At 47.9% G+C, this 14,197-nt stretch overlaps 1 protein-coding gene across 1 annotated transcript in view; it reads left to right on the top strand.

Annotated features, from left to right (window-relative positions):
* Window positions 1-829: 829 nt before the first annotated feature.
* Window positions 830-14,197, top strand: part of MAP6 (microtubule associated protein 6) — a 49,212-nt gene continuing 35,844 nt past the window's right edge. The window contains exon 1 of the mRNA XM_032097700.1: window positions 830-1,646. Coding sequence (XP_031953591.1) covers window positions 922-1,646 — 725 coding nt within the window. The 5' untranslated portion in view covers window positions 830-921. The remainder of the gene's footprint in view (window positions 1,647-14,197) is intronic.

Genomic DNA, 14,197 nt, shown 5'->3' with positions numbered 1-14,197 from the left:
TGACCAAGCATTTGTGTGTGTGCACACACGCATGGGCATTCCTTGCATGTTTGTGCTCTGGTATGTGTCCATGGAGTTGTGTGCACACATACATGGGCACATCTCCACATGCGTGTGCAAGTGTGTGTGACTGTGCAGGTGTATGTGTGCACCCAAACGTGTGCATCTCTCATGTATGTGTGCAGGTGTGTGTGACCACATATGCATGTGTTTGCACACATGGGCACCTTGCACATATGTGTACAGGTGTGTGATCAAGCATGCAGATGTGTTGATACATGCATGTATGTGACTTGCCCATGTGTGTACAGGTGTGTGACCATGCATGTGTGCACCCACACAGAAGTATGTGCTGGGTTTGCATGTCTGGCATATGTGTGTGCAGGTGTGTGATTGTGCACGTGTGTGTGTCCAGGTGTGTATGAAGTATGCAGGTCTGTCCACACATGGGCCACATGGGTGTGTCTTCTCGTGTGTGTTCAGGTGTGCAGCTGTGCAGGTCTGTGGCAGTGCAGGTGTGTGCACACACACATGGTCATGTCTTACATATGTATGTGCAGGTGTACATGTGTGTGTAGGCCTGGGATCAAGCGTATGTGTGCACACATGTCTGAGTGCGTTTCACGTGTGTTTGCAAGTGTGTGTGGCCGTGCAGGTCTGTGCACACACATAGCCATGTCTCACGTGTGTGTGCAGCTGTGTGGCTGTGCAGGTGTGGGCACACACATAGCCATGTATCACACGTGTGTGTAGGTGCATTGATGTGCAGATGTGTTGCGCGTGTGCGTGCCTTGCCCCTGTGCGTGTGCAAGCCCCGCCCCCACGCCCCGCCCACCTGGGGCGGGGCGGAGCGCTGAGCTCGGTGCGGAGAGCAGTGCGGTGTTCGGGGCGCGGAGCGGTCGTTCCCGGCGCGGGGCCGCCATGGCGTGGCCCTGCATCACCCGTGCGTGCTGCATCGCCCGCTTCTGGAACCAGCTGGACAAGGCGGACATCGCCGTCCCCCTCGTTTTCACCAAATACTCGGAGGCCACCGAGCATCCCGCCGCCCCCGCGCCCCCGCCGCGCCCCGCGGCCCCCATCGAGACCCAGCCCGGCGGCGAGGCGGCGGCGGGGGCCGCAGGGGGTGAGCCGGCTCCCGGTCCCGCCCGGCCCGGCCCGGCCCCGCACGCCTCTCCCCCGGCCGACTCGGTCATGCGGCACGACTACAAGCCTTGGAAGGTGCAGCGGCCGGAGCCGAGCTGCAAGCCCAAGAGTGAGTACCAGCCCTCGGACACTCCCTTCGAGAAGGAGACGCAGTACCAGAAGGATTTCCGTGCCTGGCCCATCCCCAAGAGGGGCGATCATCCCTGGATCCCCAAACCGGGACCTTCCCCCGTCCTGGCCCTGGACCGCGATCCCCCGGAGAAACCGGCTCAGGAGAAGCGGCGGAAGGTGCACCTCGCTCCCGAAAAGAAGGAGGAACACCCCGAGGTGGAGGATGAGCATCCCAAAACAGTGCGGCCTGGGGATGGGAGAGAGAAGGGTCGGAAGAAGGTGGAGGAGGCGGGTGGGCAGCCGGCGGAGCCGAGTAGAGGCCGGGCGGCTGCCGATGCTGTCAACAGACAGATCAAAGAGGAGGTGGCGGCGGGGGTCAGTTCGTCCTACAGGTGAGAGGGCATCTCCCCCTGCCTCCCATCCATCTAGATCCCCACACCTGCCGGCCCCTTGCCAGCTCTTATCCAGTCCCCCTTTGCACATCCCCAGAGGAGCATCCCACCTTGGGAGTGAGGCTGTGAAACATTCCAGGGGGGCTTGCAGATTTCCTGCCGGGGGGGAGGTATCCTTAAATTCCTCATTTCTCTGGGGATCGATGATGGGGCAGTAGGTACTGTGCAGGTAGTGAATACATGAACACTTTTTGTCGGGGGTTTGGCAGCAGGTTTGAGTTTCTCTGTGTCCCCCTCCCTCCACTGCATTCCAAAATTCAGACACCCACCACCTTGGATTTCCACACGGGTGATGTTTGGGGTCACCTCCTTAGGATGTGCAAGTCGCCTCTGGTCCTTTCCAAGCACATCCTTGGCTGCCATGCTGCAACCAACCCCCCGGCATCCCAGGGGTCCCATGCACGAGTGGGGTGCCCCACACACAGGAGCGTCCCAGGAAGCATCCCAGGCTGGCCCACCCTCAAGACAAAGCATCCCGGGGGTGGGGGATGTGCCAGGATGAGGAACACGCATCCTAGGCCGCTTGGGTGGGGCAGCCTTCAGATGCTGCCATGTTTTAACGCAGCGCAGCAGGGGATGACACATCCTTCTGTCCCCCCCCCCCCACCTCCCCAACCAACTAGAAATGGATGCCTTTATTTCAGCTCAGCAGTAGACCTTGTTTGGGATTCAGAGCATGAAACTCATTGCAGTGAGCTGCTGCTGTTTTTTCTCTCCGTGTCAAGGGGTTCAATGTGTTGGGAATGCAAAAACAAAAGTGATGGGGTGGTTGTCCTGCATGTACGTTTGCAAGGAGGGTTTGCTGCAGTTGTGTTTTCCAGAACTTTCTTTGGCAGAGCCCACCGCTGCTGAGACCAAAGTGGAGGTGGCAGAGAGCAAAGCTGGGGGTTGCGGTGACAAAAGTGTGATGGCAGCCTTTTTGCTTTTCCCTATAGCTGTGTGAATGCTGAGGTGTTCATGCCTTTGAATGATTTATTTTCCTCGTTGGGGAGATTTAGAGGTGACACCTGGCCATCAAACAGGTAGTACATTCATGCATATTTAAGATGAAGCTGGGACTTGACTCTTCTGTTCCACTGGTGGCACAGCAAAGCTGACAGTCATCTGCTTTCCCCCCTTCCTGAGTGGGAAACAGTTGAAGCAGTAAGATCTTGATTTTTGCTGTCATTTGGCATCAGCTCTAGCTCTCACTGGCTGATGCTGGAGGCTCAGGTGCATCCAGGTGGTGCTTGGCTGAGACACAAGAAAATGGCCAGGGATTTTTGGGGGCTCTGTTTTGCAGGGGTGGAGAGTGTGGGGAAAGGGGTTTCCAGGAGTAACACAGCCCTTAAATCTGCTGTGATCTGAGAGACTCAGCTTTTTGTCTGCTCACTTTGCAAGGTCTGTGTTCATGCTGGAGATGGCAGAGCTAAAGCAGAAAGCTCTCCTGGAACTGGAGAGCCCTTGTGTTGCTTCTCTTCCGCTGCTACAAAGGATAATTAGACTTACTTGCATATTTAAATACAGATAGCTCAGCTTCCTATCCCTCCAGTCTGCTCCAACAAATTCCTAAGGCACTGGGCTAGGATTCCTCCCCAAGGCTGGGTCAGCTGGGATGTTAAACCTAAGAAGAACTAGAAGGATTCAGCTTTCTTTGTGTTGCTTGTTGGCTTTCACGATACTCTTAGGGCTTTTCTTTCCACTTGGGAAAGTGTTCTCCCACTTCCATGTTTTTCTTCCCTTGCCACATATTGCAGGAGAAATGTTTGCTCTGACGCTCAGCCCTAAAACATAAGCACCTCTTCATTAATGCATAAGTGATGTTTTGGCTAATTGTTCTCTTTTCTGTTCCAATTAGGCATCTTATAAGTGTTGTTTATTGTTTGGGTTCTTTTTAAAAACCAAATTCTCCAAATCTTTATTACTGCCAAGAACCTGGCTGCTGACATACTGAGTGGGTATTGAACATCTCCAAGGATGGAGACTCCACAGTGTATTGGGACAACCTTGTGGGCCGTGCAGCAGCCCAAAATTACCTCCTAATGGCTTCTTGCTAGAGAGGAGCAAGGACGGCTCACATGGGGCTTTTCTTCCTTGTGCATGGATGAAGGCTCCCCATCAGCAGAGAGTCAGGGGGAGATTTCCTTACAGTCCTCTGCCACTGCTGCAAATCAGTGTCTCCAAGGTTGGGAAACAATTCCTTGGTGAAATCAAAAGAGCAGACCAGCAATAGTTTTTAAGCTCGCTCTGTCCCACTGGGTATTATTTCCATGTGAGGAATACCTGAGAGCATGGGATAGAGTAAGCAACTCACCCAAGGTCATGGGGGAAGTCCATGTTAAAGGGACTTTTTAACCTCTGTATACTAAGACAGATAAGTATCACAAAGACCATGTGCCTGTGATCTCCTCCCAGGTCTGCCCAGAGTTAGAGAGCAGAGGTGGTACCAGATGGTGATGTCCATGGAAGATGGAGGTTCCTCCCAGCCAGATGGATGAATGATTTGTTTGTATTAGCATTTGAGCCAGAAGCCTTCGGTGAGGCCAGAGTGGCAGGACTGTGGATGTCTGCCAGAGACTGCCTGTGCCCAGGGATCCTACAGAATAAATAGGATTTATTTCCAATATTTCTAGTATTTCTTTATCTTATTCATAGTATTTACATTATTTATATTGATATATTTATTAACAATAATTTATTAACTATTCACTTATACATGGGATTTATTTATGTACTTATTCCCACTGCTGTCACTGGGTGTGGCTTGGCATGACACAGGTTCCAGAACTGAGGGACTTCTTGTCTCATTTTCCCTCCCCAGCACATGAGCTGCCCAAGTTTACAGGTAACCAAGGCAGGTTACATCTCCTTCACCCCCCCTCTTCCCTGTGGTCCTGCTTCTCAGGGTGGTCCATGGACCCTGAGGGACCAAGGACCAGGGAATCCTTCAGTCAGGTCAGCTTGAAAAGCCGCTGGTGGTGGATGGAGCTGTTTCTTGTTCAATTTGTGATGTGGTGGCATCATTGAGGGCTTTATCTGTATTGGGTAAGGGGATTTCTGCCCCTGAACTTCTGGACAGGATGGGCAGAGCACTTCTCCCTGCTACACCAAAGGCTGGACTTGACCCTGGGGGTTTGGGACCAGAGAGAGCAGGCGACAAAATGTGCAGACAGTGGCATTTGCTGGTGGATGTGAAACAATTAGAAGCACATTTGGCAAAAATAAAAGAAGGAATGAATGAATGCTTTCCCTTTTTATTTGGAAATTGTGGAAAAATGCCAGAATTAGTTGTTTCTTGGGTGTTTTTCCCCCCTTCTCCTTTGTCTTACATTCTGCCTTCTCTTGTTACCTTTATTCCCTGAAGAAAAAAGATACAAAAGGGAAAGGAACCACTTACCCCCCTTTGTAAGGTGTCCAAATGAGTACTAAGAAAATGCATTTACCCCTGAGAAGTAATATTGCGAAACCAGATTTTTTTTTTACCAAACCAATTATTTTTTCCATCCCACCAACTTCCTTTCCTAGCAGAGGAAACAAAACAATAAAGGCTTCAATGGAAAATTTTGGACTGCCTCTTGTATTAATGAATTGCCTGTTGCTAATGTTCTGTCATTCATCTCAAACCCTGGAGGTACTAAAGATGTGGAGCAAATGAGGATTTGTAGTAGCTATAGAGATGAATGAGTCAGCACTGGAGACTTGCTGTGTGGTTTTCAGAGATACAGCAGAGATAATTTAGGGAGGGATGCCCACACAGGAAGGCTGGACCAAGATACACACGGGCAGGAAATTCATACTTCTCCTTGTTCTGGAGACAGGCTGGGAGAGCTGGGGGTGTTCAGACTGGACAAGAGAAGGCTCTGGGGATACCTTTAGGCCAGTGTCTAAAGGAGCTGCAAGAGCCAGAGAGGGACTTTGAGCAAGGGCCTGGAGGGGCAGAACAAGGGGGAATGGCTTCCCACTGCCAGAGGGCTGGGTTAGATGGGATATCGGGTAGAAATTCTTCCCTGTGAGGGTGCTGAGGCCCTAGCACAGGTTGCCCAGAGAAGCTGTGGCTGCGTCATCCCTCGAAGTGTTCAAGGCCAGGTTGGCCACGGCTTGGAGCAACCTGGTCTAGTGGAAAGTGTCTCTGCCAATGGCAGGGGGTCAGAACAAGATGAGCTTTAAGGTCCCTTCCAACCCAAGCCGTTCTGTGTTTCTGTGATTTTATCTAACCTATTCTTGAAAATCTCCAGTGGAGGACATTTCCCATCTTGGTGAGAATGCTAATAGCACTGCTTATGCTGTAAGATGGGAAATTTTCCATTGCCTTCTGAAATTTCTGATCAGATCTGTAGGCTATGTCTGTACTAGTAAATTAGAGTCCCAGGACATGTTTCTGGGTGTGGAAACATCATGTTCACTCTAGTGCTTGGAACTGTCTCTAGCCCTCTTCTCACACTGAGTTTGGTAGCACCCACTCCCAAGCTAAGAACTTATCCCTACAAGCAGTTTGGATGCAACCACCTTGGTTTTAGAGGTTAACGAGGTTTAATAGCATGACTGAGGGCTATCCCAGACTCCACTGTCAGAGAACATTTCTTGGGAGATACCATTCTCCAAATCCTTGTTGTTTCAGCTATGAGAGTGTTTATTAAAGTAACCGCGTAGGCAGATGGGTCCGATTTTCTTCTCAGGTGGAAGGAAAGGGGCAGAATGTTTTCTTCTATCCAGAAAAGGCTGTTCAGAGAGGTGTTTGGCAGCTTTGGCTAAGGCTGAGCTCTGTCTCAGGGGTCACTTGATGCATACCTTTAGTAGCAGGAGGAGACACGACGTCTGCTGAGACGACAGGGACTGGCTGCCCGAGTAACTAATGACCCTGGTGTTCACTAAGACACAAAGAGCATGGAGATGGATGATGCAGGCTGTGTTGGTTTTGCATGGCCTAGTTTTTGGTAGTGGGGGGGAGGGTGGAAGCCACAGAGGTGGCTTCTGTGAGAAGCTGCTAGAAACTTCCACTGTGTCTGGCAGAGCCAATCCCTGATGGCTCTGAAGATGGACATGCTGCTGGCCAAGGTTGGGCCAGTTAGAGATGGTGGTAACGCCTCTGTGATAATGTATTTAAGAAGAAGATCAAAAACAAAGTGGGGCACAGTTTTTTCCTAGCCAGAGAAGAGGAGGAGGTGAGAACATGTGAGGGAAACATGGAGACACCAAGGTCAGTGGAGAATAAGGGGGAGGAGGTGCTCCAGGTGCCAGAGACGGGATTCCTCTGCAGGCCGTGGTGATGACCATGGTGAAGCAGCTGTGCCCCTGCAGCCCATGGGGATCCACGGGGGATGCAGAGATCCACCCACAGCCCGTGGGGGAGGTGCCCATGCCAGAGCAGGTGGATGCCTGGAGGAGGCTGTGATCCACTGGGAGACTGGGTGAAGAGAGAGAGGGCCCCTGCTTCCAGGCTGGAGCAGCCTGTCCTTGGAGGACTGCACCCCGTGGAAGAGTGACCAACACCGCAGCAGTTTTGGGAGGACTGTCTGCCCATGGGAGGGACTCCCGTTGCAGCAGTTCTGGGAGGACTGCTGCTCGTGAGATTGGAACCATGCTGGAAAATTTCATGGAGAACTGTCTCCTGTGGAAAGGGACTCCATGGCATAGCAGGGGAAGGACTTCTCTCCCTGAGCAGTGGAAGAAGATCTTGGGTGATGAACTGACCAAAGCCCCCACCCCCCATCTCCCTGCACTGTCGGTGGGAAGGAGGGAGGGGTTGGGGAAAAAAGGTGTTTATAAGGGCTATTTTACTTCTCATTATCCCCCTCTGGCTTTGTTATTAATAAATTCACTTTGTACTTCTAAGTTGAGCCTGTTTTGCCCTTGGAGTGTTTTCTCCCAGACCTTACCTCAACTCATGAACCCTTTAATTTTTTTTCTCTCCTCTGCCCAGTTGTAGCAGGGGAGGGTGAGTGAGTAGTTGTTGTGGGTGCCTGGCATTTGGCCAGTGTCAAACGACAACATGCAGGCAGAGAGCTATTCTACCATGCTCTTGATTTCCTCTGGATATAGTCCATCAGCTGAGAAAGACAGGTGGTGTCTCCAAGCTTGGGACACTTGGGGGTAGGTAGCTCCAAGCTGGAGTACGTGGCAGTGTATTCCCTGCAATCAGTTTAAGGTGGACAACATCCAGCCCCAAAAGCCAACGGGGAGGTTCTCAGCAGTGTAGGCAAGACTGAATTTTGCTGCTTTGACTGTGTGCAAGCTGGAACTGGTCTGTGCATGCCTTAGGACTGGGTGGAGCAGGAGGAAGCGGTGGAAGTGGCATTCAGGTGATGGAGTCAACATACTTGAGAACCTGTTCATCTGCTTTTGCTCAGCTGGGTGACCTCAGAGAGACCTTTAGGCACATAGGGCTGAATGGGACCCTCTGAACCTTGAAGTGCAATTACCTGGTTTGTTATTTAGTCTTTATGAGTAACACCCAAGGCTCTGTCTCAGAAATGCAGAATTTTTAGCTGCATTATGCCAGCAGGAAGGCTGTGCCAAGACCTCAGTCTTTGATAATTTGCAACTCATTTCCAGTCTGGATCAATGGAGAGGTTGTAGTTTGCTGTTTTATTTGGTTTATTTCTCTCTTTTTTTTTTTTTTTCTGTTTTATTGGCATACTTAGTGACTTTCTCCTGTCCAAATGTCACTGCTCAGTGTCTCCAAGTACAGTATCCACATTGTTTGGCTCTGTAGCTAGGAAGTAAAAATTTTTACTTCCTGGGTATCAGCCTTTTCTCTCTAGCTCTTCCTAGATGAAATCTGTTTCTTAAACGGAGATGCAGACTATTGCCCTTTGGAGATGACGTCCCCATTTCTACTGAAGACTCATGAGCCATATTTGTGGGCATCATGGATTCATTATGGATCCCTCATTTACTCTTTGATAACAAGGATGTCCATACTGTTCTCCTTCTTAGGCAGTCACACGCCATAGCAAAAAATCCTGGTGATTAGTACCAAGCCTAGAATTAACTACTAATTTTCATTCCATTTTCAACATGGCAGTCAAGGTCAATCCCCTCCTTCTTCTGTGATTTCCCGATCCTCCTGCACATTGGTGCTGCATATTACATTGTGTCATTAGGAGGTCCCATCAGTGTTGCCCTACTTTTTTTGTGCCAAAGTCAACCTTAAAAATATTAAACACTGCTAACCTCCTTCTGGGCTGCTGCTCAGCCTTCCAACACTCATCACTGTCATTTTCCTTGCCTGGTTTTCCATTCTGCTAATGTTCATGTTCACTGGCTTAATTAAGAATTTCCCACATGGCCCTGGATAAAATGCTTTGCTGAAACCCAATAGTTTTCCACATTTCTTTTGTCTGTTAAGTCAGTTATCATGTCAAAGGACATGTCAAACATCTCTCCTCCTCCCCTTCCACACACTTCTGTGTCTGGTGAGACCACCGGTTTCTTTGGGATGCAGGAGCTGATGCTGTAGGGCAGATGCCACTTTGACTTGGTGACTTCAAGTCACCACTGTAACAAAGAGTAAATAAAAGAGTAAATAAAGAGGAGAGCGATCAACTACAACTAATTTAGATTATCTATCCTTTCTTTTTCAAATAAATCAGTAAGATCTGTTATAAATTTGTCTCCTCTCACATTTAGAGACCTTTCCTTTTCCTGTCTCCTACCAGCTAAAAAGGCTTTCTAAGTACTTCTGCACTCAATCTTGCATCAATCTCACTGTTCTTTGCTCTGAGCTGAATGTATTTACATATATATATGTACATATATATATTCATATGGTGTTTTCAGCTAAGCCTTGTCCAATTGGGCAGAAGAGCATGGATGCTCTTCTGCTACCATGATCAGCACCAGCCAAGAGGGAAAGGGCCATTTTAGGGAAGTTTTATAGGATGGAAGTTTTAATTCTCATGATGTAAAACTCAGTATTCTGGATATCCTTCCAATGTCATTCATATATATATATGTATTATTATATAAAGGACATTGGAAGGAGATATATATATTTGTAATTATATATTATTTATTTTCTAGATTAATATATTTTATATACTAATATTTTATATCATATGTTTATATACATGTGTATCTATTTTTATATATTATTAAAATACTATACACAAAAACTGGGCTGTTCACCAAGTTAATCCTTTAGCCTCCAACTCATATCTCCTCCCCAAATCCAGCACTTCAAGTGTTCTATTGCAAGCACATTTTGCTTTCTATTAATAACTGCTTTATTTTGATTAATAGCTCATTATATGGCAAACTTTTCTTTCAGTTAGTAATTTCTTTTTGATCAAAAATTGCCTCCAGCTGTGGGGACCCCACAGCACTTTGCACACACAGTGTGCATATGGAGAGACTATTGCTGCTTTGGTGAGTTGGCTGCAAGCTGTGCTGTCAACACTACGGAATAGGAGGTTTTGGTGCTGAGAAGGCATGGAGGCTGTTATTCTTAAAAAAAAATTATAAATGTTTTAAAAATTTTAATTTAAAAATAAAATTTTACATTTTTAAGAATTAATTTTAAAATCCAATTTAATTTTAAAATTTTTTAAGTTTTAATTTTAAACTATTTTTCAGTTGTTTGATAGTTTTGATCTGGGTTTTTGTGGGTGGCTGGGTGGGTTTTGTGTGGTTGGTTTGTTTTTTGGTGGAGCTGTAATTCAGCCTGCAGGCGAGAATATTGCATGGAGACCTCACAGCACCTTGCAGTGTCTGAAGGGGCCTACAAGAAGCCAGAGGGGCACTATTCATCAGGAACTGTAGTGACAAGACAAGGTGGAATGAGTTCAAACTGAAGTAGAGGAAATTTGGGTAAGATATTGGGAAGAAGTTCCTCCCTGTGAGGGTGGTGAGGCCCTGCACAGGTTGCCCAGAGAAGCTGTAGCTGCCCCATGCCTGGAAGTGTTCAAGGCCAGGTTGGACAGGGTTTTGGTCTAGTGGAAGGTGTCCCTGCCTGTGGCAGGGGGTCAGAACAAGATGATTTTTAAGGTCCCTCCCATTCCAAGACATTCTGGGATTAAATAATTTGATTGATTAGTATATAGCTTCACTACAGAAGGCCACTAATTTTTTTAAGACCATCACCTTCTATTTTTTTCCCCTTTCTGAGCAGCAAAGAACCCACACAGTGTCACACATATTTAACCCTTTTAAAACACAAGAAAAGAAAAGCAGCAACCAAGCACCATTAATCAGGCACCAGCAACCTTGCAAAGTATTCCAGTGAGAAATCTGTTTTCTAAGACAGCATCTGCAAGGCTGGGCAGATAAACACCCTGTGAGAGCTAACAGTGTCTTTGTGCTGGATGAATGGGAAAAGGAGAGGTTATCCAGATGCCGGAGAAGGAAATTCTTCAGACCTGACAGCTGAGCTTCAGGCTCCCTCCCAAATTTCACTTTGCCTTTCACCCTGAAGGAGGCTGCATGTCTGCTCTTGTGCAGGGAGCTTTGCCTGAAAGGAATCAGCATCACACACTGATGGGCTGGAAACACAGGCAGGGGTGTGAACCCTGACTGGGCCCATTCCCAGGTTTAGGCAGCAGTCGGGCTGTTGGTTGGTTTATTGGACGAGACCTTAAAGGAAAATTTGCAGATGCCCTCAGGATACCATTTCACTGCACAGGTGGCTCCTCTCCCTTCTCACATCCATTTTGACTGTGTAGTTCCATCACCGTGAGCCTCAGCAGGAAGCTGAAAGGACCCTTGGTATCTTGCAAACTCTTTTGCAGCCTGAGCCACACTTCCACCAGTGCATCAGAGCAGACTATCGGTGAAGTTCCTAAAACTAGGGAGGGAACTAGCTGACAAGGCCTGATTATTCCAGTGTGCTGGATTTGTGGACACCAGCATGCTGGGTTGCAGATTGGGACTTTGAACATGTTTTGTGCTCTTGTTACTTAGATATAGATGGATGTGCAGAAGATCTGAGATGAGGGAAGAAAGGTGGGATTGGAGGTTGCCCATAAAAAGTATGAAAGCCCTGGGTTGGGTTTGCCATGGCTGGGTGATAGCCCCCAGCCAGGTACCCTGTGTATCCAGGGGATGAAGGCACCGGTCTCAGCCAAGCAATAGAGCTTGTTAGAGTCAGTAGCTATGGTAACTCAGAGAGGATTCCCAGAGAGGGATGTGTTGGCAAGCAGCCCTGTGGAGGGAGGACACAAGGAAAACCATGTGTTCGCTTTGGGGAACTGGGATGGGTTTTGACAGCATCATCATGCAGAGAGCAGTGAAGGTGGTGTTGAAAGTTGCAGTGATTGAGCCTTCCTTAGTGTGTAAAAGCTTTTGACAGCATAGCAGCAGAGCAGGATCACAGAATCACAGGGACCTTTAAGCTCATCCAGTTCCACCCCATGCCATGGGCAGGGACACCTTCCACTAGATAAGGTTGCTCCAAGCCCCATCCAACCTGGCCTTGAACACTTCCAGGGATGGGGCAGCCACAACTTTCTTTAAGGGGAGAGGTGATTTCCTGGTGTCTCATAGAAATTCTCCCTTGGCTCTGTGTAACCCACAAGGCTGAGAGGATCTGCAGCATTTGGCTGGTGTGAACTCTGGGATGACACAGGACAGGTTGTTTCAGCCATTGACTGTCTGTAGCATCTCCAGCAAGCCAGCCAACCTTCAGAGGAGATATAAAGGTCCATTGCTTGATCCTGACTCCAGAGCATGGGATGAATTGAATGTGTTCTTGAGATTCTCCCCAGCCCCGTTTCCCAAGACTCCCTTTCTTGCTTGTTCTAGGACTGCAGATTAACTTGGCATGCTGATCCCTGTACATGGAGGATTTTCATCCTCCCAAGAGAGATTTTTATGACCAGTTGCAATTTGTCTCCCTGGCTGCTCTGAGAATTGGAAACCCTCAGAAAACACAGGCACATTTGTTGCCTTAGAAGGTGGTTTTCTAGTTGGTTTTCTGCTGGTACCTCTAGTCATTGAAGTCTTGGCAATACTTTCGTTAAGTGTTTGCAAAGCCCAGCTCTTGGAGTTAAGTAGTTTGGAGAAGCCCTCAGCTTCCTCTAGAACAAGGATCTTGCAGGGTTGTGCAATATCCAAAGCTGGCAGTGAACAACTGAAAACTCAACATACTGTGGTTGTGAGTTGTAGCCAGGTGTGTCTGTCCAGCCCTTCTTATCTCAATCTTTGGTCTTCCAGTGGATCTTAATGTCTAGTAGTCCATCAGTGGTGACATACGTATCATCATCTTTTTCACACCCTCTTGGGCAGTAGGGGTGTATTACCGCAGGCCTGGGCCCTAGGGTATATCACCGTGTCCCACAGCCATAGGGAGGAGGAGGAGAGAAGATCCAGCAGGCAGGCATTGTGCAGCAAGATGGATTTATTTAATTATTTTACAAACTCTTTATAGACTTTTTTCTTCATAGTCTAATTGGACAAAGGACCAACCACCCCTTGGGGGTGATTGGCCTAAATCCTAAAACATCCATTGTCAAAATATTTTCTACTATACCATAAACAAGACTTTTCAAGGTTGCAGGTGGCTTGGTTGTTTACATTCCCTGCTACCTCTTCTGTGAGAGAGGAAAATCTCTCACGGACTTAGAAAATAGTAAGAAAATCCTCACTAACAGCATTTTTGTACCTACAATTCCCCCTTTTTGTTTTATAAGATAACAACTCTACTATTAATCCTAAATAGAAATCTACATCAGTTATTAATTCTAAATATGTCCTTAAGGCTTTAACTATCTGACTCCATAACAAGAAATTTAAAGTTCAGTCTCTGCTTGTGGAAGGACCATCCCAGTCTCTGCTTGTAGAAGGACCATCTGCCTGATGGTTGACATCCTGGTCATCATCAGAAGAGTCATTAGGCTGATGATCTACATTCTGGTGGCCATTTGGATGGTTGGCGTTCTGGTCATCATTTGGAGGTTGCCTGTTCTGCCTCTGGTGCCGTAGGTCAGGGCGAACGCATTTTGAAGGTTGCCACCATACCCCAGTATCTGTGGAAAAGCAAGCATACCTGTGACCGCAAACAATAAGCTCATGCGGGCCTTCCCACTGGTTAGTGAGTAAATTCTGTACCCAGACTTTTGCCCGGGGCAGTTGTGTCTCGCCTGAAGACTGCAATGAGAGAAAATGATTCAGAATAACAGGATTATTTGAATTTTGTGGTACTGTAAGGTGATTAATTGTATACAAAGCTTTTGCTAGTCGGCTCTGTGGGGTTTCTCCATGCATTCCCCTTTTCTGTTTGTCCAAAACACGCTTCAAGGTACCATGAGCGCATTCAACAATGGCTTGGCCAGTAGGAGAATGTGAGATACCAAAGGTATGGTCTACACCCCATAGGTGTAAAAACTGCCGCGTCTTCTCCGAGGCGTAGGCAGGACCATTATCGGTTTTCACAGAAGCTGGCACGCCCAGGACTGAGAAAGCCAATTTCCAGTGGGCAATGACATCACGTCCCTTCTCTCCAGTGTGAGCAGAAGCCCACATAGCCGAGGAGAAAGTGTCAATAGACACGTGCACATATTTCAGCCGACCAAATTCTG

The sequence above is a fragment of the Corvus moneduloides genome, chromosome 2 (assembly GCF_009650955.1).
Source record: "Corvus moneduloides isolate bCorMon1 chromosome 2, bCorMon1.pri, whole genome shotgun sequence".
Classification (NCBI taxonomy): Eukaryota; Metazoa; Chordata; class Aves; order Passeriformes; family Corvidae; genus Corvus; species Corvus moneduloides.
The sequence above is the reverse complement of the archived record's forward strand: the minus strand, read 5'-3'. Positions and strand labels throughout refer to the sequence as shown.